This window comes from Triturus cristatus, chromosome 8 (assembly GCF_964204655.1).
Source record: "Triturus cristatus chromosome 8, aTriCri1.1, whole genome shotgun sequence".
Lineage (NCBI taxonomy): Eukaryota > Metazoa > Chordata > Amphibia > Caudata > Salamandridae > Triturus > Triturus cristatus.
The window spans coordinates 469354046-469378436 of record NC_140591.1 but is presented as its reverse complement, the minus strand read 5'-3'; the positions used below and the strand labels follow the sequence as shown (position 1 = coordinate 469378436).

Below are 24391 nucleotides of genomic sequence, written 5' to 3'. Positions count from 1 at the left end.
CAGATCTGTAGGGAAGGCAGGGTAGAATCTGTCCCCAGCACACTGACAGAGCCAACAATGACCACCCTTGTGTGGTCTTACCTGTAACGCTGCAGTGAGACAACAATGAGGAGCGTCTTCGTTCTGGAGGAAGGGTGGGCCCCGGTCCATTCACAGCGAGCTGCTAGCAATTGAGGTCAGTTTGCAAAATCACACGCAATCAGATTCCAATGATCGGCATATTTCTCATCTCTGTGGAGAGTCTGGACAATCCTTATCATCGTCAAATATCACATTTTTAGGAAATAAATGTTCATTATAAAGTTCCTCCAGATGCAGCTCTCAAGTTAGGCGGCCATTTTGGATAGCGCAAACCCATGTCCCCATGCTTTTTGAACTTTGATTGACATGAAACAATGCAACATCAGACCTGTTGCTTTTTTACTGTCATGTTTTAGATTTATTTGTAAGTTCGGGCTTTTCTTGAATATATACTTAATTTGTGACAGAAATACAAGGTAAAAAGTTGCAGTTAGACCTATGTGGGTCTAATTTTGGAGTTGTGGTTGAACACGTCCCTAGCCTGGCTGGTCTTGGAAAGCATGTCTCATGTTTGCTGCTTCTTTCTGAACTGCGCGCAGTGAACTCAAGCCACAGAAGTTAAAAAGGCTGAGCTGTTGCTTTGGGATCAGGGCAGAAGTCACATTCAGCAAAATACAGACCCAGTTTGGAAGTATATAATTTCAGCCGGTGTGGTTTCTGACAGGCACTTTCCAATTAACAGTAAGATCAGCGAGAGGGCTAAAACAACTGGTGACCAAATTGCTATTTGAGCATGAGGTAATACTTTGTATACACAGTTTTACAATGTGGTGCACCTTTAGTGCTTATTTAAAATCATATATGCATTCATTAAAACAAAACACAACACCAGCGGTCGTGACATCATTAAGACACACTGCTGCTAATATCCGCAAAAGAACCATGCCATACTTTAAACGCAGTCTTGCCAAATAACCACTACTTGAAAATCTTACACTGCGAGCATGCTTCTGTCTCCTCCACTCATGTCATGCTTACAGTGGGCACACATCGAATGTGAAGAGAATTATTTACTTTATGCGAATAATGTTACACCTCGGAGTAGATATTTGGAAGGCATTTCTGAGAGAATTAAGGCTGGAATATATTTATGGAAGAAACAGTGAGTCAGTTTCAGTTCGTCAGAGCTTCCTACTTTTAGGAAGTCTCTTTTGCAATCAGTCAACAGATTTTATTTTTCCACATACATCTTTAAATATAATGCCAATCACTTGCAAAATCCACTTAAAAGTTATTTGAAATCTATCTATAAATGTTTTCATAGCCACGTGCAGTTAAGCCTCTTATGAACACTTGCTAAGGGTTGGACCTGAGGGGCCTCCTGCATTGGTGTCTTGATACAAGTGTGCCCTGTCCTGTGCAGGACAAGAGTGTTGGCTTCTGTAGGGACAACGATGAGCTGTACTTTGCTGAGCAGAGATCCACAGACTTCGGCAATAAAGAACATTTTTAAAGCCTTTAAGGTTTCACATAGCTGAGCCTGCACATTTGAGGGGGGTGTCTGACCCTTTCAGTCCTCGAGCTGCTCAACTTGATTTTATTCCCTTTCTATGGATTTCATATGCCTGCGCTAACATTGATTCATCTGTTTTGCAGGATTCTAGCCTGGAAATTCAACAAGCAAGGAGAAAGCCAATAGAGTTGACTTTAGTGTTAAATTTCATTGTTTGTTGTTTTTATGTATATAATGCAGAATTCCAGAGACTAGCTTCAAAGTGCATATTCATACATATATTACATACTAAACAACAATAACATAATAACACATTTTATGGTTCACTTAAATATCGATGTTCAATTTATTAATTGACTTGCCTCAAATATAACACTTGCAAACAGAGGCATGCACAAATGTGCACGCACTGAGGCATATTTATGAGAGGCTTGCACCGGCGTTGCGCCACGAATAGTGATGTAACGGTGGCCCAAGCATTATGTCATATTTATAAAAGGACACATTTGAAAAAATGTGTCGGTTTTAAGGCTTGTGTAGGGCAAAAGCTGAAGTGAAATCAGATGTGGTGTCATGTAACATTTAATATATGCACTGTAGGTGTTCGCCTACAAAATCCGACACAACTGTAACAAAGTGATATTTATGGCTGTAGCAGTGCATCATGCATCGTGTGTAAGCGTAACGCAGAGCTAGAAAGGTGCCAGAATTGCTGTGCATCGTCAAATCAGGTGTAGGAAATGACACAGTGGCCTGTGTTATATAAACAGGAACAACAAAAAACAATTTGGCAAGCTCATCTACGCCATGGAGGTCGTCATACTGCAACTCAGAATAGCTAGGAGTCTACCACCACCCCCACTACTACCACCCCACGTGAGACAGCAAAGGAGGAGGGAGAGTGCTTTCTGGCAGCGAATATCCCTCATTGACCTCAGGGAGGAGGAGGTCATACAGCTTTACAGACTCAAGAGGGAGTCCATCATGGAATTGCTTGTAAAGATTGCACCAAGTCTCCAGCCACCAACTGCATGACCTAATAACATTCCACCACATGTCAAATTGATGGCTGTGCTCCACATGCTGGCATTAGGTTCCTTCCACATCACAATAGCCAGATTGGCAGGAATTTTACAGGGAGCACACAGGGAACCTTTTCTGCGTTCCTCACCTCTGTTTAGAATTCTATAATCAGATTCACATCCGAGTACCTTATCTTCCCCAAAACTCCACAATAACAACTGGACACCAAGCAAGGATTCTGCCCCATGGAAGGATTCCCCCATGTTCTTGGTGCAATTGATTGCACATGTGCAACTGGTGCCCCCTGCTGCAACATCCCACCTGTACAGAAACTGTGAACATGATTACTCTATCATGTCCAGGCCACAGTGGACCTTAAGGGAATGTTCATAAATGTGCTGGCTAAATATCCTGGGAGTGCACATGATGCCTTCATCTTCTGCCACAGTATATCAATGAGCAGTTTCAGAATGGCACATATGGGAATGGCCTACTCATTGGTAAGGAAACCACAATTATACTTAATACCAACTAATAAGTTTTGTTGTATAACATAATTGCCATCTCTGTGTTTGTGTGTGGATCTTGTGTCATATGCACATAGTAGGAATTACTGACTACAACATTTAGACAATTATGTTCCATTGTGTAATTCCCTCACTAATTCTGCAAATGGAAGTAGGGAAAAATCACAGATGAGAAGTATTGTGTCAACTCACACTGTGTGAGTTGACAGAATTTTCTGCACTGGTTAACAAATCAACACAATACTCATCTGGTTCACAAGTGAAGTCAATCTGAATAGAAAGGGTACATATTACCTAAGTGTGAGATGTGTGTATGTGCGGTGGTGTATCTAGGCTTTGTAATTTGGGAAAGTAGTTCCACAAAAACAATGGTTGTTCAACAAATCATGTTCCTAAGTAAATGTGTCACACATGTCAGTAAATTTTAGGTTGACCAAAGTAACAGAAGCAATAATGGAAGAAGGCGTTATAAATGTTATTTATGTCTTGCACTGCAAGTGTAATTTCAATTCATCTGTAAATGGCAAATCTAGATGTATATGTGATACTAAAAGTACAAAGTACACATATGCCATTCTTACAGTCTTTGTCCAAACATACACCTAGTCATCAACCCACATTGACATACTTCTTCAATGTGATAGATGGCCAGTTTGGTGGATCCAGTTGCCTACATTTCCTGCATCGCAGTCCATCAATGTAGAACTGGCATAGTCAACTAAATGCTGTAAAACATACCATACATTAGTTAATTGCATAGAATCAAATACAACCAGGGTAAGGTACCACAGTGTACTCAGGATCCAAATCTGAACACTCTCTAATCAAGGCATATAAGTACTGAATAACCCACATGGCAAAATCACATATACATGTGAAATATGAAAGTGCAGTATATAGGTCTGTAGTATAAAGTGACCTTTATCTGCATTGGTTTGTCCCCATAGAAAAATAGCCTACATTGCCATAGCTATGTTTCAATCTAAGTTTAGCATGACACATTGCCATACAAAAAGCATTAGCTATTGTATGACAAAAAATTATCTAACTGTCCATGTCACATGCTAAAAATTCACTACTTTTACTGAGCAATAATCCATGATAAATTAAGTGAATAAATCAAGGCTCTGCTAATGTCATTTAGGCAAGCAAGGATATCATAGGTGTCAAAAAGATAAAGGTATGTGTGAGCGTCAAACCTTTTATGACTGTCACAACCTACATAGGGCTGAATATATCCCAGTAATTCAGATTATAAGTTTGCAAATTTGCACATATATATGATTGAAAAACACAGAGGTGTTAAGAACATTCCAAGGTATTTATCATCGAAATCTACTGCATAAATATGACAATCAGAATGTAGAAGTGTCCTATATCGCAGAACGTGGACAATATGTGTAATTACACATAGAACTTGAAGATACAAGCGTAAAGCAATGGTCAACTGTACCTAACACATATCAGTTAAAAGTATAAGAAATGTGTATGAGTTTGCCATCATACATAACACACATGGTCAAGTATGTCTAAGTATCAATGTGCTAATTCATTTACTGTTGTATTTTTGTGCTTTTCAGGTGACCAAAGATATGGGTTGCAGTCATGGGTCATGACCCTATTCACCAATCCACAGATGGAGGCAGAAAAATGATTTAACAGTGCACCCTCCAAGACAAAGAATTCTGTTGAGAGGAGCTCTGGGTCCTAAAGCCCAGGTTCAGATGCCTGGTTATGTCAGGCGGAAGACTATTGTTCTCACCCCCTATGTTGTGTAAATCTTTCCTCGTATGTGCAATATTGCGCAATATTTGTTTAAAAACAAATGTCTCATGGGACTATGAGCCACAAAATCCTGAGGAACTGGAAGAGGATGAAGACAATGATGGAGATATCCAGCACACAATTGCAGCTCGGCGGGGATGTGACCAGGTCATGGCCAATTTTTTTAAGTTAATCAATATCACCTGATGGTAAAACAGCCAGAAAATATATGAATTTATCAACCAATAGACACATTTTGGAACTCATTCATTGTGTTGTATATATGTGAATATCAATGTAAAAAAATCATCTTCTCAGATAGATGTAGGCCTCAACATGTAACAATCATGTTGTCTAAGCTGCTGATCAACATGGAGCCATAACTAAAAAAAAATTCAACACTGCAAGACAATGTGATGCAGTGTGCTGCATGATAGGGACAGGGCGGGAGTGCCACATATCAATATAGTAATGGGCCATTCCTGTCCTCACACACTTAAGCAGTGCAGTGCAGCACAGCAAGCCATCCTGCTGTGTTCTGCAGCATCAAAGTATGTTTCATATGGTATTCAGCGAATGATGGATCACAAATCTCACAAAAAGTTAGCCCCTGCGGCAAACTCTTAATTGTAGTATGTCCGACATATGGCCTAGCATGCAGAATACTAGCACTTTACAGGAGCAAAAGTCGCAGCAGATACCATTAAAGATCATGGGTGACAGTTGTCAGGGACAAATGCCTAGTCTCTGGTGTAGATGTCAAAATGGAATTTGCAAAGAATGCATATGTGCATGTGTGGGGATACACAAAGCAGTACACTTTTAAAACATTTTCTGGGCAGATTGGTGTGAAAACCATATCTGCCCACAGTTGACAAAATACACATCTAACATGCTTTGCACAACAATGGAAGAAGGCTCAAGGCCTGTACTAAAACAAAATAAACTGATGAAGTAGCAATGTGTGGCATTAACCAGTGAAGTAAGACAAGGGAGATATGAAGCCAGGTTCGGCTTCCTTACCACACCCATCAATAAAGTCAAACCCAAAAACTTCTTAATCTCTTCCAAATTTGTGGGAGTCCACCGGGTAGCTCTAGACTGGGGCCTAAGTTTGTCACTGTTGTCCCTCAAAAACTGTTCAGCATACAAATTAGTCTGGTCAACAATCTCACCCAAAAATACATCCATAAACAACTGAAAAAACTGTATAGGCAAAAAATGTTCACAATCCACTCTACACCCTGCATCACCGCTAAAGGCAGGCAAAACCGGCTGCACCATGTTTGGATCAACCCAGAGTCCAGCACGTCCAGTAGGAAGACTAACAGCCTCAGGCTGCAATTCAGATGCCTCTTGCACCATCGGCACAGCAGTTTCCTCCTCTAAAACAGGCATTTCATCCGCACTGAGAGTTGCTTCATCCACACCAAGAGTACCATCATCTGCACTGAGAGAACCTTCATCATCTGATGATTCCATGTGGAGAGAAAACTCACTGCCAGAATCTTTCCCTCCCTCCTCTCCCTCAGACGCACTGTCAGTCTCATAATTATGCTCAGAGGAAGATTCAAGAAGCATACCAACCACCTGTTGAGCAGTCATTCTACGGCTAGCCATAATGCTTACTAATAAAGGTAACTTGTCAAACAAGTCAACAACAACAAACACTTTGTAAAATAAGTAATAAACAAAAAGCACCTTTATCCAAAACACATATATACTCCAAAATGATACCACTCACTTGCCAGAGGCAGCTAAACTCACCACCACCTACTCTGCACAGACACAGTATGGATTAACAATATCCCACTAAAAAAGAAAGAGAAAAGAAATTACACATAAGACCATGCAAAACACATCGCAAAGAATGTCATGCTCAAAACACTAACTAAATATGCTGCCATTATGACACCACTTAATGGAGAAATAAACATTAATATCACATATGCAAATAATGCACCAGTTCACACACAATCCACCAACAAAGATAAGGGGTAGGTGGACCTAAGAGTATAAATTAAATATTCACCCCCGTGAAAGGTGAGCAACCCTTGCGGCCACTCCCCAACACAAACATTTAAAAAACACTGGTGTCTAGTGGCTTCTGTCCCCCTTGGGGGCAGATGGGCCTAAAAACATTACTGCTATCCTTCCACCCAAAGAGTGCAGAAATGGCCACAATCATCCTCCCATAAAGGGGAGGGACCCTTGTCCAAGGGGCCGCTCCCCCAAACATCAAATACAATAGTAAATTAAAAATCTGCCCCCAGGGGGGGCAGACACATCCACTCAAGATCTCTCCATCCTAAGCTCTACTCTCGAATCCATTCAAAACTGGATGTTAACTCATCAACTGATTCTGAGTCCCTCCAAAACTGAATTCCTCCTCCTCTCCTCCTCACTTTCTCCTCCCCCGGTTCTATCATGGATGGATCAGATGAATCTACTTAACAAAAAACCCATCATTATCGACAGCGCAAAATCCCTTAGTGTCATACTAGACAAAAAACTCAATCTACTTTCCCACATCAATTCCTGTGCCTTCCTTGGGGGATTTGTCGCTTCTTACCGGAGCAAGACCTTCAAACCCTGGTCCAATCGCTGGTTCTCTCCAGATTGGACTACTGCAATTCTCTTCTTACTGGCCTCCACAAATCCCACCTGTCCCCTCTTAAATATGTTCTCCATTTAGCAGCACGTTTCATATATGGGGCCAAAAGAAGCGACTACATCACACTCATTTTATCCACCCTCCGTTGGCTTCCCATCGAGGCAAGATCTATCTACAAGAATGCCTGTATCACCCACAAAGCCTTGCACTCCTCCTCTCCTCACTACCTGGCGAATAAACTGAAACTCTCTGGAGGCTCTAGACCATCACGTAATGCGCAAAATGTATTGCTTGAACCTCCCACTTTCAAGAAGGAAAGATCGATGGGCCAATCCTTTACAGGCAACGCGGTGAGAATCTGGAATTCACTTCCGCCTCAGCTCCGGACCATCCCCTCTTCCCAGTCCTTCAAAACTGACCTCAAAGTTCTCCTCCTGCAAAGACACTTCCAAACTTAATTCACACCCTCTCTATTATCTGAAAGAAGTCTTTCCATTATAGGAAATTCTGTTCTCCATGCCTATAGAAGTGCCTTCCCAGTGTGTTCCTGTGTTTTCAGTGTCTGCCATTCATTGCAGTTTTATACCTCTACTTATACTTTGTACTCTTTTGTAACATGCACACATGTCACTTTTCCTCTTGTAACGTATCGTTTGCTACCTCCTGTATTTTGTTTGCTTTTCATACATGCACAATTGCCACCATTGCCTCATGTAACATAACGTTTGTTCTTGTGTTTTATGTGTCTGCCATCTATTGCAGTATTATACCTCTATTTGTACTTTGTACGCTTTTGTAACATGCACACATGTCACTTTTTTCTCTTGTAACGTATTGTCTGCTACCTCTTGCATTTTGTTTGCTCTTGATACATGCACAATTGTCACTATTGACACATGTAACTAACACCCTTATGCATCAAGCCAAAATCCAGTCGGTAAAATACCGATTCCTTATTAGCTCCCGGTATTAAGTAAAAAATACCCAATCCCAATGCATCAACCCAAAAGCAGAAATCGGTATTTAAGGAATCCTTAAATAGCGATTCTTTAAATAGGGATTCCTTAAATACCGATTCCTTAAATAGCTCTTGCATTTAAGGAATCCCAAAGTGAGATTCCTTAAATGCAATGCATCAAAGTTAAAAAATTAGCGATTTCGCTAATAAGGGGAGCAAATTACCATGAAGATGAACTGCATGGTAATTTGCAAAAACTGTGAAAAATGCACTTTTGTGCATTTTTCAAAGTGTCATGTTGCGCACACACATGCCCTTAGAGCATGTGTGTGTGCAACATATGTGCACATATCATTTTCAGGGGTGCAACAGGGTGTCCTTTTGACACCCTGGCACCCTTGAAAGTGCTCCAGCTATTAGCGATTCGGTAATACCGAATCGCTAATACAGAATGGCTTTACATTCATTCCTATGGGCCTCCAAGCCCATAGGAATGAATGGGTAGGTATTCCTTATTACCGATTCGGTATTACCGATTCGGTAATAAGGAATGTTAAGGAATCGCTATTTGAATAGCGATTCCTACATGCATAGCCTTTTGCTATTCCTTATTAGCGATTCCTTATTTTTCGCTAATAAGGAATCGCAAATGCTAATGTTGATGCATATGCCCCATTCACCCTTATGCATCAAGCCAAAATCCAGTCGGTAAAATACCGATTCCTTATTAGCTCCCGGTATTAAGTAGAAAATACCCAATCCCAATGCATCAACCCAAAAGCAGAAATCGGTATTTAAGGAATCCTTAAATAGCGATTCTTTAAATAGGGATTCCTTAAATACCGATTCCTTAAATAGCTCTTGCATTTAAGGAATCCCAAAGTGAGATTCCTTAAATGCAATGCATCAAAGTTAAAAAATTAGCGATTTCGCTAATAAGGGGAGCAAATTACCATGAAGATGAACTGCATGGTAATTTGCAAAAACTTTGAAAAATGCACTTTTGTGCATTTTTCAAAGTGTCATGTTGCGCACACACATGCCCTTAGAGCATGTGTGTGTGCAACATATGTGCACATATCATTTTCAGGGGTGCAACAGGGTGTCCTTTTGACACCCTGGCACCCTTGAAAGTGCTCCAGCTATTAGCGATTCGGTAATACCGATTCGGTAATACAGAATGGCTTTACATTCATTCCTATGGGCCTCCAAGCCCATAGGAATGAATGGGTAGGTATTCCTTATTACCGATTCGGTATTACCGATTCGGTAATAAGGAATGTTAAGGAATCGCTATTTGAATAGCGATTCCTACATGCATAGCCTTTTGCTATTCCTTATTAGCGATTCCTTATTTTTCGCTAATAAGGAATCGCAAATGCTAATGTTGATGCATATGCCATTAAATGTTTTCTTTTCTAAAATGCTAAGTTGTACTTTTGTAAATATATTTCATTACTGTTCGTGATGGGAATCGGTCTGGGGACTTTAAAATGACAACAAATAATGTGGCCATAAGGAGAGCGACCCTTGCCTAAGAGGCCGCTCCCCCAAACAAATAAAAACAACCCATAAAAATAAAAATCCCTGGCACTAGTGGCCATTCCTGCTGCACGATCGCACGATCGTGCAGCAGGAATGCATAAAAGAGACATCGGGGGAAAGGAAAACCCTTTCCCTTACCTCGATGCCTCTTTCGGTGAAATCCACCCACCCCAGCCCCCAAATTTACCTCTTTCTTCTCCGATGCGCAGGAAGCAAATGGTTTTCTGCGCGTTGGAGAACAAAGTGGGAACCTCCAATGACGTCAGCGTGGCTCGTGCGCTGACGTTATTGATGACGCAGAGTGGGGGCGGGGGGAGGCAGGGGAAGGTCATCCCCCGCCTTCCCAGTAAAAAAAAAAAGGATCGACCACTCACGGGGGTGCGCCAGCGCTTCCTCCGTGGGTGGGTGTCATGACGAGCTGGACTCGTCATGGGCACACGGCGACAGTGCTCCATGACGAGTCCAGCTCGTCATAGGCATAGAAGGGGTTAAACATGCTGAAACCAAAGCGCCCTAGAGCCAAAGTGAAGTTGAAGTCAAAGAAAGGGTGTGGGAGCGTGCTGACAATGAGGACAGTGAGCCTCCTCATGATGTATGCAAAAACACAACGTAAGCTTAAATCACAGAAAAAAATGTCTGGCCCATTTGCAAATAGTCCATTAATGAAGATCTATGTATGACATGATAGTGGTAATATAAGACATGCTTAAATATTCAACGAATATATGAACCTGTGTGTTCCTTAACATGTGATTTTCCCGTTTCTATCAAGCCTATGAGTGAAATCCTACCTCTCACTGTCTTGATGGGGTAATGCGGTAAAACTGTGTAACCTTCAGGACTAGTAGTTTCCTGTGTGAATGAGAAAGCCATAACGCATTAAGTGAATGGGGGAAATGTATCGTAAAAGCTACTTCGAGAGAAATGACTGGTTAAATAGACAGGTTATACCTGTACCGCTAGTGCTGCAACCAATCTTTCAGGACCGGCTTTGTGAAACTAACGTAATCTGTAAACAAGGAACAAAAACCAATGTAGAATGCTAAACGGTGCATCTAAAAGCCCTTAAACCACAACATATTATATTTATCCCGTTTACCAAGTGTAATTGAGAATTGGATTTGAAGAAGGTTCTGAGTCAAATTTGACTGGCGTAAGGAATCTGTAAACAAAAGGTACCAGCAATCATAAGCCTCCCGAACGACCATAGTCAAAGCCTTTATCTCCAACCATCAAAATCTATCCTCGCTTACCGTTAATGATGTGACTCTGCCGTGAACAATCCTCCCTGATTCAGCCGTGAAACTGAACCGCCAAGCCGTCAATATTTAAATGCGTGAGTGACGTCTGCAACGTCATCTGGTTTAAGCGCATGCCCAAAGTAATAAAGAGAATCCTCCTTGGTGTTGCCGAGTTTCAAAAAACTTTATTGGGAACTGTGTAAACATGCGTGAGGTTCTCGTCAGAACTGATTCAGCTAAACATATAGCGAGCGTCCATCTCAGAAGTAGACAGCTACAGTAAGGAACGTGTTCTCACTAAAGGAATGTGTAATCACCAAATGGTGAAAAAAATAGTGAGAAAAAAAATAAAATAGTGGAAGAAGCCTGTGCATAACTCCGCGTGCGTAAAAGCTACCGTTTTGTCAGTTGTCCATTCCACATATAAATACTGGAAACCAGTGAAAGTAAAAAAGTAGAACCAGTGAATGCAAAAATTGTCAACTTAACAAAGATTACGATATTAGACGAGTGAAGTAGAAATGATAGTGGTAGCAAGATCAGATGTACAAATAAATAATACCACAATGCTAAAAAAGGAGTACAACCACAGTAGTAGAACATTAGACATGCAAAAAGATAATACCATTAGATAAGATGACCTGACCAAGTTTCCCATAAGTTATAGAAAACGTAGCATCTCATAATGATCATTGAGACCTTTCGGGATGATGGTGTCTAAAAATGTTATCCAAAATGTTTCACATTGAGCTAACTTGATATTTATATCAGTACTGCCTTTGTGTGTTATGTTTTCCAAAATGGTGAATCTCAGTTGTGGGATGGTGTGTGTCTTGTCTAACCAATGTGCTGCTAGACATGAGTGTCGGTTCTTATTACGTGTCATGCTTTTATGCTCTATGATACGAAGTTTGATTTTTTGGGAAGTCCTACCCACGTAGATGAGTCCGCATGGGCAACGTATAGCATATATGACTCCTTCCATGTTACAATCCGAGGTGGGTTTCAGTTTTATGGATTTCCCCGTGTGTGGATGATGAAAAATATTTCCTAGAATGACATTTCCACATTGGCCACAATTAAAGCATTATCTCATGCCCTTCAATCCTGAAGTCAATTGTGTAGGTTTTGGTTTCAAAAGTTCTCTGAGATTTTTGGAGCGAGTATGCACAAAAAGAGGTTTATCCATGAATACTCCCTGGAAATCTGGCTCCTGTTCCACAATTTCCCATCGCTTTCTGATGATCGCCTTCATTTTGGTTGCTTCCATAGAATGTTTCAGCACAAATACTTCGCGTTTGGTTTTGTTTTTTGGTTTATTGATAAGAAGATCATCACGTTTTTTCATTGCACGATGGACCTGGCTTTTTCCAAAATCTCAGATGGATATCCCCGTCAACGATATCTCTCTGCTTGATCTTGAATTAATGTATCAGCTTCAGTGGAGTTTGAGGAAATTCTTTTAATTCGAATGAACTGCGACACAGGAAGGTGTCTTTTTAATGAAACCGGATGAAAACTTGAAAAGTGTGAAGCGTTGTTTTTATCAGTGGGTTTGCGATAGACCGATGTTTCTAGGCCTGTCATTGTATTCCTGATTTCAATATTCAGAAATTGAATCTTATGAGCTTGAATATTGTGTGTAAATTGTATGTGTGGTTTACATTCGTTGAGTTGTGAAATGTTCTCCTCTAGTATTGCTCGATTGCCTTGCCATATAATCAAAATGTCATCAATGTATTTCATGTACAAAAGTAGATGTCTTTGCCATTGCACGTTATTCAGAATGTGTCTGTCTTCAAAAGATGCCATGTAGGTGTTTGGGTATAATGGGGCTCCGGGAAAGCCCATGGAAGTGTCTGTTTGTTGTAAAAAGAATTTCCCATCCCAAGTGAAGTAACTGTGATATAGTGAAAACTCTATTAATTCCAACAAAAATATTCCACTGACTTGTTCAAATGGACTCTTAAGTATCCGCCATTCCACTGCTTCAAGCCCCTCACCGTGAGGGATTGAGGTGTACAGTGCCACCAGGTCTATTTTGCAGAGTAAAGTGCCTTCATTGAATTGATGTTTTATGCTTTCCAATTTGATCAGACAATCTGTGGTGTCTTTTACATAGGACCTCCATGTCTGGACCAGTGGTTGTAGATAAAAGTCAATGTATTGGCCGATTGGTTCATGTATTGAACCACATCCTGCAATAATAGGACAGAATGGAGGATTGGCTGTATTTTTATGCATCTTGAGCAGCATGTATAGATGAGATATTTGTGGATTTGAGGATTGTAAAAATCGCTTGGTGGTGTCAGTAATCCATCCCATCTCATGTGCATGGTTGAGAATATGTTCCATGATCATCATAAATTCCTTCGTGGGATCAGATTGTAACTGAATGTAAGTATGTGAATCTAGTACATGCTCATTGACTTTCAGATCATAGAATTCCTTGGACAACATGCCTATCAACGTAGCATGCTGAGTTTATAGTACTGCCATTTCACAAGCTTGTTATTTTGAGTGCTCCACTGATTTATATAACGTAAGTTAAATTTACACCATTAATTGATCACACACTTGATGGAGCAGATGTGGTGAAAGCAACTTCAACTCAAGACAGGGCGAAGATCTTCTTCTGCTCTAAGTATAGCCCAAACTGGCAATATTATTTATGTTAGATTGCCCACCCATACACAGTATTCAATATATATATATATGTTTTTTACAGGAACATAATTCATAAATGCCAATACCATCACCCTTCCAGCACTAAAGTTGCACTTGTACACGTCATAGCTCGAGGCAACTACAGTGTGTAACTTTTACTAGCTCCCCATTCTGATTATTTAATTTTGCTTTAGCATTGCTTATCAAGTTTACTCGTTTGACAGTCTTCTTCTTGTGTACTACTAGTCGTACTCTAGTAGTCTCCCTCTGGTGACTCTCTCAATTTTTTGTGTACAAAACTTGTATGTAAAACATCATTAAATCAATTTTTTATTTCATTTCAATTAGTTCCCTGCAAAGAATATTCCTCATCCTACAGTTAGTTGGAGACTGCAGAGACTAGGAGGAGAGAGTAGAAGGACAAGTGAGGGTATTACATAATTATCAGTTGGTGTGTTCTACTATCGGCAAATTTTGAAAACTGGGTGCTGGCCTGCGTGGCAAAGGAAACTGTGTGAAGTAAAAGAGTAACCCCCAAAAGAGAATGAAATCATATATACTGCCATAAAAAATGTATTTCCCTAACAAATAAACTAAAGCCCGTAACACTTGGCACACCCCTCTCCCTAACCCCAACTCCAAATTGTCCAAACAAATGTCCATAAAAAAAATGGCAAAAACCCCAAGAATCAGATTTCACCAACTCCCACTTTCCCATCCTCTCCACAAAAAGTCCCATCCACCAAACAAAAGATTGAAAAAGGGGCCAGAGATTAGAGACGTTGCGATGGGCTAGGACTCGGAGCTGCCGCTCCAAGAGGTCAAACCGCTCCTCCATCCTGGCATCCATTTGCGCCATCTTTAGGAGCATGCAGCGCTGAACGGCTCTGAGTCTATAGAGGGGATCAGCAGTGGTTGGTAAATGGCAACAAGCAGCTGCCTGACCACGGCGCCATACAACTGGAGGCACTGGGGCCTTGCTGGTGCTCGGGGCATTGGAGGCTGCAGCTGCTGCCGCCTCCTCCTCCAGGACCACCAGCCGCTGATATTTGGCCCTGCTGGCCTCCAGCTTCCTTTGCCAGTCCTGGCTGCTCTCTCCTGCCTGTCGGATGAAGGTGGTTCGGCAGGAGTAGCTATATCAAGATAGAAAAAAGACAAATTGTATCCAATATTGTTAGCAAAACAGTAACACATAAAAGTATAAAGTGGGAACAGTAGCACTAGCAATACATAACATTTGCTGGGATCCTCGATTCCCTAGCCCATTCCATTTTGCTGTGATTCCAGTTCCAGACATTAAGCACTATGGAGTATACAAGTATTCTTCTTCTCTCTCGTTTAGCTAAATTAATGTAGGCATGCCAGATCAGCTTGTGCCCTAGACAGACATACTTGTGTCGCAGAGTCGCGTTATACTTTGCTACTTTCTTCAGGTGGGGCAGCTGTACCACGCAATTTTCTCTTATCCTATCATGGCCATGCTCTGTTAAATCAAATGCTCACTTTCACTTTCACCCTGACTACAACAAGGCAGATGAATAGTTACTAATATATGAATAATATATGGTGCAGAGTGAGGTACTACTATTGTAACCATGCAAACATGGCTTACACTTGCGAAATACCATGGAAAGAGAGTGGGCCTCGGAGGTAGACGGTTGATGATGTTGGGTGGGTAGGGTAGGGGTTCATACGATTATTGTGCTTGAAAACTACTGTGAGTTAAGTGAGTAGTCTGAAATACAACTTTGCTCAAACCTTTGAATCAAAAACCTTAATAAAAAAAAATCCTTGTTTACTCTTCTTCCCTGGCACTTTTCCATTTTTCACTGCGTTTTTGTTCTAGCATTATTTTTATTCTTCACCCTTGGCTTTGCTACTCAGTCACCATTTAAGTTTTACATTCCCTTCCTCCATTCTTCACTATGAATGCTAGTACCATCCATCCATCCAAACATGGCTATCATTCTCAACGATCCTTTCAGTAACGTACATTTGTCATTTTTAACCACCCATGTGTCCTTGCTTTGACCCATCAAACTACCCGAAAGATTCCTTTCACCCATACACTTTCACACACAGAGGCAGGCATAATGTTTTTCATCTTTCACTCATCCTTCACCCACCTACCCATGCATACATTCCTATCAGCCACCTATATCCAACCTTTCACACACGCATCCATCTCTGCCAGTCATATTACATTTCACCTGTCCTTTCTCTTTTCATCCTTCTTTCCCATCAACCCATCAAGGTCTGACTCTTCTTCATGAAACTTTCTCTGCTGATTTGAAGATAGAAGAGGCCATTAGTTACTCAACTTCGCCTGTATATGCTAAAGCTAAGTAAAGAAGGGGTGTCTTTAACAGTTCACAACTTAGTCTCAATCTCAACACCCTTGCAGCGAGTGTAGAATTTTTCAATAAGTAAGTAATATGACTTACCACTGCCCGCTACTGCCACTTGCACACCTCCTGCAGCTGCCACATCTGTTCTCTGGATGGCGCCGGAATGGCTGCTGGCACTGGTGGTCGGCGCGGCTAGAAAAAATATTAAACATTTTTTAGATGCCATATACGCCTCCCCCTATTTATTTTTTTTCGTAGCAAAATTGAAAATACATACACCACACATCACTAGCAACTCTAGTACAGTCACAGTATGTCCTATCAAAAATTATGAAATATCTGGTTGGGCATTTTGTTTTTTTGGTGGCAATGTTTGAAAAGCCTCTCAAGAAGACAACGTGTAGTGTAAAGGACTGAATTGAGTGGCTAGAGCTAATGGTGAATCTGAGTTTTTGGAAAGAGATAAGAGTGGCCAACTAGCAGACAAATGGACATAAAGTCTTCTTGGTTGGCAAATGTAATGGTGCCGTCCTCCTCCTACTCATACTTCCTTCCAGCCATGGTGCATGGAAATCAGAACACCATCAACTGCTAATAATGCTATGATTACTTACCGGTAATCCGCATTACTCTTAGTCCTACTCGTCCTTGACCCAGTCATCACTAATGAGGTATTCCACTTGACAGGAAACAAAACAGGAAACGCTTTTAGGCTCCACCCACTCTCCTGCCAGGGGCTATAATTACATAGCCAACAGAAAGCACTTCCTGAAATACCAAGCAACAAAGGCCTGAACAGGGAGGGTGGGTGGTTAGCATGACTGGGTCGAGGACGAGTAGGACTAAGAGTAATCGGGATTACCGGTAAGTAATCATAGCATTACCTCTAAGTCCCTCATCCTCGACCCAGTCATCACTAATGAGGCATACCAAAGCACCAAACCAGAAGGCCTTTGGTACACCACACACAGAACAAATACTGAACACAAAAGTGGAGTGCAGCAAGTGAAAAAGCTTTAATAAATACACAGATCAGGTGGGGGAACACACCCCACAGCACGCAACACACCACAACCAAAATTGGTCCGGTCAGACAGAGCACAATTCAAACGATAATGCTTCACAAAAGTAGAATCAGAAGCCCAAGTCCCAGCCCGACAGATCTCATTGAGGGAAACCCCATGAAAAGCAGCCCAGGAGGCAGAGACATCCCTAGTGGAACGGGCCTGAACCCCAGAAGGGCAAGGCAAACCAGAGCCCTGATAAGCCAGAGAAATAACAGCTTTTATCCAGCGACCCAGAGTAAGATGAGAAGCAGCCTTACCACAACCAGCCAGACCAAAGGTCACAAAGAGAGAGTCGTAAGAACGAAACAACACAGAGCGGTCAACATAAATAGACAAAGCGCGCTTCACATCGAGAGAGTGAAGCAACAGCTCAGCAGGCAAGGAAGGAGAAGGACAGAAAGAAGGAAGAATCAACTCCTGAGAGGAATGAAAATGAGAACGAATCTTGGGAACAAACCCAGGATCCAAGGAAAGGACCACAGTGTCATCCAAGAAATGTAAAAAGGGAGGAGAGCAACGCAAGGCAGTCAGCTCACCCAACCTCCGAGCAGAAGTAACAGCAACCAGAAAAGCCACCTTAAAGGAAAGGAAGTTAAGGTCAACAGATTCCAACGGTTCGAAGGGAGAAGACTGCAGAGCACCCAGGACCAAAGAAAGATCCCAAGGAGGAACAGGAGAATGAGCAGAAGGAGAAGAGAGAGAGAAACTCCGAAACAACCGAGAAACCAACAACCCATCCGAAGACGGGAACGAAGCCGGATCCCGTAAAGGGCAAACAGCAGCCCACTGACCCTTCAGAGTAGACAAGGCATAGTTCTTCTGAAACCCATCCAGAAAAAACTGAATGATAGAAGCGATAGGGCAAGAGGTAGGAGACAGAACCCGCTTAGAGCACCAGAAGGAGAAGGAAGCCCAATGTTTGGAGTAGGAAGATAAAGTGGACTTCCTAAGTGAGGCCTGCATCACCGTGATGAGGTGGTCAGGCAAACCCCGGACCCCAAGAGACAGCCGTTCAACCTCCAGACTGCCAGGGATAGAGGATCAAGGAGGAAGGGAGAGGCCGACCTCAGGGGAGATGGGTAGCGAGTCAGAATCCAAGGAGGACCCACCGCCAGACCCAGCAACAACGGGAACCAGGACCTCTGAGGCCAGTGAGGTAAGACAGCCACCACCTGGGCCTCCACCCATTGAACCTTCAGCAAGATGGCCGGAATCAGAGGAAAAGGAGGAAAGGCGTATAGTAACCAAGGGGGCCACAGGAGAGACAACGCTTCCACCCCCCAAGCCCCCAACTCCGGAATCCGGGAACAAAAGAGGGGAAGCAGAGCATTGGTCCTGGAGGCAAACAAGTCCAGTTGGGGAGTCCCGAACCTTCGACAGAGCAACCGGAAAATCCTGGGGGAGAGACACAGGGTCAGAGAAGATGGAAACTTGCGACTCAAGGCATCCGCCACCACATTGTCCACACCTTGGATATCCTGAGCAGAGATTGTTATTGTTATTTTAACTTCGGTTTATAAAGCACCAACTCACCTACAGGTCTCTAGGCGCTCAAGACCAATGACAAACAGCTATGATTCAAAGCGTAAGAGAGGCAGAGAAAGGCCTACAATGCAGCTATTTAAATGGGCAAAATGCCCCCCTAAATAGAAGCGTTTTTAGCAGCTTCCTAAAACGCAGGAGATTTACTTCTCTCCGATGCGGTTCTGGTAGTTTGTTCCATATCTGTGGAGCCAAAACCAAAAAGCATCTCCCTCCTTTAGTTGCTAACTTATATAGAGGGCAGACCAATAGCTGGGAATCAGAAGACCTAAGAATTCGTTTGGGCTTATAGACCTCCAAGCGTTCTTTAATATAGGCGGGGGCTTGCCCATAAATTGCCTTATGGGCCGTGCATAAGCTCTTGAACTCCGCTCTCTGCTCAATAGGGAGCCAATGTAGCTTAAGCAGTAGAGGAGAGGCATGGGTTCTTCTAGGTAGCCTGAAAATTAGTCGCGCCGCATCATTCAGGACAACCTGCAATCTATTGGTCAAGGTTTTAGGCAGACCTAAGTGGAGAGCGTTCCCATAATCAAACCTCGAAATGATTGTAGCAGAGACAACCATACGGAGCATGGAAAGAGAAAGAAGGGGAGCTAGCTTACGCAGCTGTCTGATAAAGCCGGTACACATCCCTACTACGGAGGAAATCTGACCGGCCATTGACAACTCATTGTCAATCTTGATACCAAGACTTTTTACTTTATCACGTGGTATCGGTGTGGGACCTAATTCCTGGGGCCAATATAGGTCACTCCAGGGTGAGGCTACGGTCGAAACCACCAAAACCTCAGTTTTTTCTGGGTTTATTTTCAACAGGTTTGCAGTCATCCAGCCAACCGTATGTCTAAGGATGTTCTGGGCATTGGTTTGCGCCAAAGCCGTATTATCAATACTCAGTAGCAACTGGGTGTCATCGGCGTAATTAAACACACGACAACCCATGTTCACTAGAGAGTCAATCAACGGTTGCAGGTAGAGGTTAAACAATATGGCCAGAAGATGATGTTCCGCCTAACCTGCAATCACACAGGCCACCAGATTCAAGGAAGGACTGTGAGTGCTGCCCTGGTGATTGATATAAGCCACAGTGACCGTGTTGTCAGTCCGCACCAGGACTTTTCACCCCAGCCGATGATCCTGGAAGAAACGAAGAGCACGGGCCACAGCAGACAGTTCCTTCCAGTTGGAGGACCGGTGGGACTCCGTCGGCAGCAAACGAGCCTGGACAGACCAGTGACCCAGGGTGGCCCCCCAACCCGACACACTGGTATCTGTTGTCAACATCACCGGAAGCGACGGGTGCATCCACATCCCCTTGGAGAGATTTGAAGAATCCAGCCACCACTGGAGAGCGGACACAATCTCCAGAGACACCGGCACTAACACTGCAAAGTCGAGAACCGGAAAAGGAACCCAATGGTGAAGATGCCATAGCAATGGCCAAAGATGGAACCTGGCCCACGGAACCGTGAAAACAGTAGCGGCCATATGACCCAGCACCTTGAGCCACTGAAGCAGGGGAGCCGAAGCCCGAGACAACAACACCCTCAACAGGGACTGAAGGTGCAGAATCCTGGAAACAGGAAGGAACACCTTGCCCAGAACAGAGTCGAAGTCCGCCCCAATGAAGGACCTCCGGGTGGCAGGAAGAAGGTGGCACTTCGGAAGGTTCAGGAGAAAACCATGACGCTCGAGCGTAAGAATGGTCAAAGATAGGTGCTGAGATATCATCACTGGTGAAGGGGCCTGGAGAAGCCAATCGTCCAGATAAGGAAATACAGACACTCCCAGGAGGTGAAGATGCGGCACTAGGGGAGCCACCACCTTGGTGAACACCCTGGGAGCGGACCGGAGACCAAACGGAAGGACACAGAACTTCCAATGCTGACCGGCCAAGCAAAACTCCAGGAACCGCTGATCCCCCAGAGCCACTGGCACATGAAGATAAGCGTCTTGGAGATCCAGCGTAGACATCACCCAACTATTCTGAATCAAAGGGATCACACGCTGCAGGGTCTCCATCTTTAAAAGGATCTTCAGGACAAACCTGTCCAAAGGCCGGAGGTTGACCACAATCCGAAACCCCCCTGTGACCTTTGGAATCAGAAAGATGATCGAATAGTACCCCAGACCCCATTCCGCCCGCGGAACTGGAACAATCGATTTCTTCTGGAACAGGGAGCGAACGCCGTCCAACAGAAACTGACAACGAGCCAGGCCCAAGGGAGTTGTAGTCCGCACCAAGCCGGAAGGCGGAGGAGAGAAAAGAAACTCTATCCGATACCCCCGAGAGATGATATCCAGAACCCACTGGTCGGAAGTTGTCAGACGCCAAGCAGGCAGGAACAACCGCAGCCTCCCACCAACCATGGGCGGAACACCAGTGGGAAGTCCCAGGGGAGCGGCATAGTCAGGAACGCTGAGGACCCTGTCCAGCATCCAGAGGGGGCTTCTTCTGGAAACGGTGGCGGAAACCCTTACCAGCCCCTCGCTGGCCACGAAAGGAGGATTTCTGAAACCACAAAGGCTGGCGGAAAGATCTGGCATTAGAGAAGGAAGACTCCTTCCAATGAGGCTGATGTCTGAAGGACAAAGAATGCTAACGTCCCATGAACACCTTGTGAAGCTTCTCCTCAAGAGCGTCCCCAAACAGATGGGTCCCAGTAAAAGGTAATCGCAAAGCCATGGACTTCTGTGCAGCATCCGTATTCCAGCCCTTCACCAACAAACTCTGACGAGCAGCAACAGAGGAACCACAGGACAAGGCAGAAGTACGTACAGAGTCAAAGGCAATATCCAAGAGGAACTCCGCCTGACGCTCCATGGATTCCAGCAGGTCCGGACAACTGCCACCCTCCTGCAGGGTGGAAAACAAAGTCTTAAAGTCGGCCAACAAGAACTGAGGGACATATGCCCCATAGACACTGGAACGGATAGCAAGGTGGGACCCAGCATACAACTTCTTCAGAGCAGAGTCAATCTTCTTATCCACCTCATCACGAAGGATATTATCGTCAGCCATAGAAGGACGACCCACCAAACTGGCCACAATAGAATCCACATGCACAGATTCAGAAATCGTATTCTCCATGTCTTGCAAAGAATAGAGCTTAGACATAAAGCGAGGCAACATGATATGATCCGGGTCCTTCCACTCCTTCAACAGGACGTCCATTACAGAGGGATGGATAGGCAGAGACTTGGCAGCAGGCTTCCGAAACTGAGGCAAGACAGAATCCTGCGAAGTGCTGGCGACCACCTCCTCAGGAAAACCCATGTTCCCCTGACATGAGAGAGGATGTCTGGCAACAAGTCCTTTGAAATATATTTGCCCTTCAAGTCCATCGCACTCAAGGAGGAACCATCAGAGGATTCCGAGCTAGAGACGTCCGAATGGAGCTCAAGACCCCCACCGGGACGACCACCAACCGACTTCTTGGAGGGCTGCAAGTCGAACAAAGTCTCCAAAATCAGGCGCTTCAACCGGCTTTCATCCAACCGGGACTGCTTCACAGGAGAGGCAGAATGTCCACTGTCTGCATGGGAAGAGGAAGAGGAGACATGAAGGACTGGGCAATTTCTAAGACCCAGCGGTGCCAGGGGACAACACCTGAAACCTTCAGGGTTCACCTTTATTGGCGTACTTAACAAACAGAGACACGGGGTTCTTCCTCTGGCGTCAAAAGATCATCTTTAATGACTGCAGTCAGGAACAGAAGTCACAGAAGTATCATACAAGATAGATTCTAAGGAGACTGCTCGATTTGTACAAAGCAGGTCGCTCCTTAAATACTGAATATTCTGCTTCGGGCAAACATTCCTGCAAGTTTACAATTATTCCCGTTTCTGTATTCCAAACAATAAGATCACACAATATCACATTCCCATCTCCAGGTGTCTGGCCTTCAATCACATGTTTCTGACATCCCTCTATTGAAAGGCCGGACTGCCCCATAATAAAATTGGTCACCTCCTCATCGTAAAAGGCTAAAGGGAAATGCAGGAACAGATGCAGAAAATAGAAGAGTCAGATAAGACATATTCGTAGGCTAATAAAAGAAGCGTGGTCTATTGTATCAGGGTCAGTAGCTTGGCTCAGGCAGGACAGGACAGAAAACCAGTACGGCAGGGTCCGCCTCAGGCGACAGGGTCAGCTTTCGCCAAGTCATGCAGAAGTCGGCAGAACGCGCACTAGGGACTACGTGCCCTCGAGGTTACCTAATCAGGGTCATTATTCGGACATCGCTTATTCACTGACTATGTGAGGGCAATGATACAAAATGGACGTCGTGCACGAAATGGAACCCGTAGGTTCGAGCACAAGAATCAGTAATACATGACGAATCCTTCAGTGCAGCGTTGCGAAAACGCTTGCTTTATATTAGACTCATTATTTGCAATTCGCTATTGCCAGGATCGTCACGGTACCATTAGCTCAGAAGCATGGGTTCAGTTTTCACGGAACCTCAGACCCTCCTTTTGCCCTTACATAGGCAAGCACTAATCGATATCCGAGTCGATACCTATGTTCATCAAATCACTGAGATGTTGCTGAAGCATCATCCTTTCCATCAATACCTCTCTAGTAACAGGTGGCCTTCTTACACACGTTGTGGCGCAAAAACCACATAAGGCAGGACCACACTGGACACAGAGACAGCACGAAAACAGGAGAGCTAAAGCAGCCCCAATGATCATCAGAACCCTCCATCCCCACGCAGATAATAGGTTCCAAAACCATCCAGTTAGCGACCACTCCCCTTCATCCATATGTATAGAATCAGAGATCTTATGCAACTTGGAAATGGCCTCATAAACTGTCGGAGCACTATCCGGAATGAAAACACAGCAACTCGATCGGATCACTTTACACACTCCACCTCGATCTGCAAGTACCACATCTAGAACCATACGGTTCTGCAACGTCATAAGGCGATCCGCTTGAAGCTCAGCCGTCAAGTTACCAAGGGCACCAGCCGTTACATTAACAGTGGATTCAACTACACGAGTCAGTTGTCTCAGGTTCCTACTATTAACCATAGGTCCCCAAAACGGCAGAAACCCTTGAGGAAGTCTCCCACTTCCTGACCCGCAGTGTCTTCCTGACTAACAACGCCCCTCACAATTCTGGCCTTGTGATAATCAGAGGCAGCCGTAAATGTAGGAGGCAGTAAGTTAGCAACATAACATGTTCCCGAAAAATCTGGGGGCAACCATGTGTATGCTCGGTCATAACAGACAAAGTATGTACCCTTGGCAGCCAAAAACGCAGGAGAAGACTGTGATGGAAAAACGTACGTTTCAGTACAGTTACTCTTCCCTAGCTGAGCTCTCGTATTCTGACCATTGCCTTGCGAACAAAAACGACCTAAGTGTGGTACGACCCAAATTGGAGACGAGCTCTTGCGCTGTTTCTCACCCAGACTAATGCTATACCCAGTCGCATTCCAACCCACATAAGCTCGCAACTCATCCTTAGGAATGGAAGAATATGCATCGATATCTCTACTTATATCGGCAACTCCTCTTACCAAGGCTTTATTGCTAGAGCTATATCTTGT

The 24391-nt window shown here is 43.7% G+C and overlaps 1 protein-coding gene across 14 annotated transcripts in view; it reads right to left on the bottom strand.

Moving 5' to 3' along the window:
- The window catches only part of LOC146802355 (uncharacterized), an 87129-nt gene that overhangs the window by 1617 nt on the left and 61121 nt on the right, over window positions 1-24391 (bottom strand). For 4 of the 14 annotated variants that reach the window (XR_014967742.1, XR_014967744.1, XR_014967749.1 and 1 more), the window contains 2 exons: window positions 16318-16413; window positions 82-231 (listed from right to left, as the gene is read on the bottom strand). Coding sequence is in view for 4 of the 14 variants with exons in the window: in XM_085621936.1 (XP_085478062.1) it covers window positions 12602-13666 (1065 nt within the window). In the remaining 10 variants the exon portion in view is untranslated. Of the gene's footprint in view, window positions 1-81; window positions 243-11369; window positions 15007-16317; window positions 16414-24391 lie in introns of those variants that run through there. The other 10 variants (XR_014967743.1, XM_085621938.1, XR_014967747.1 and 7 more) reach the window with 8 other exon arrangements.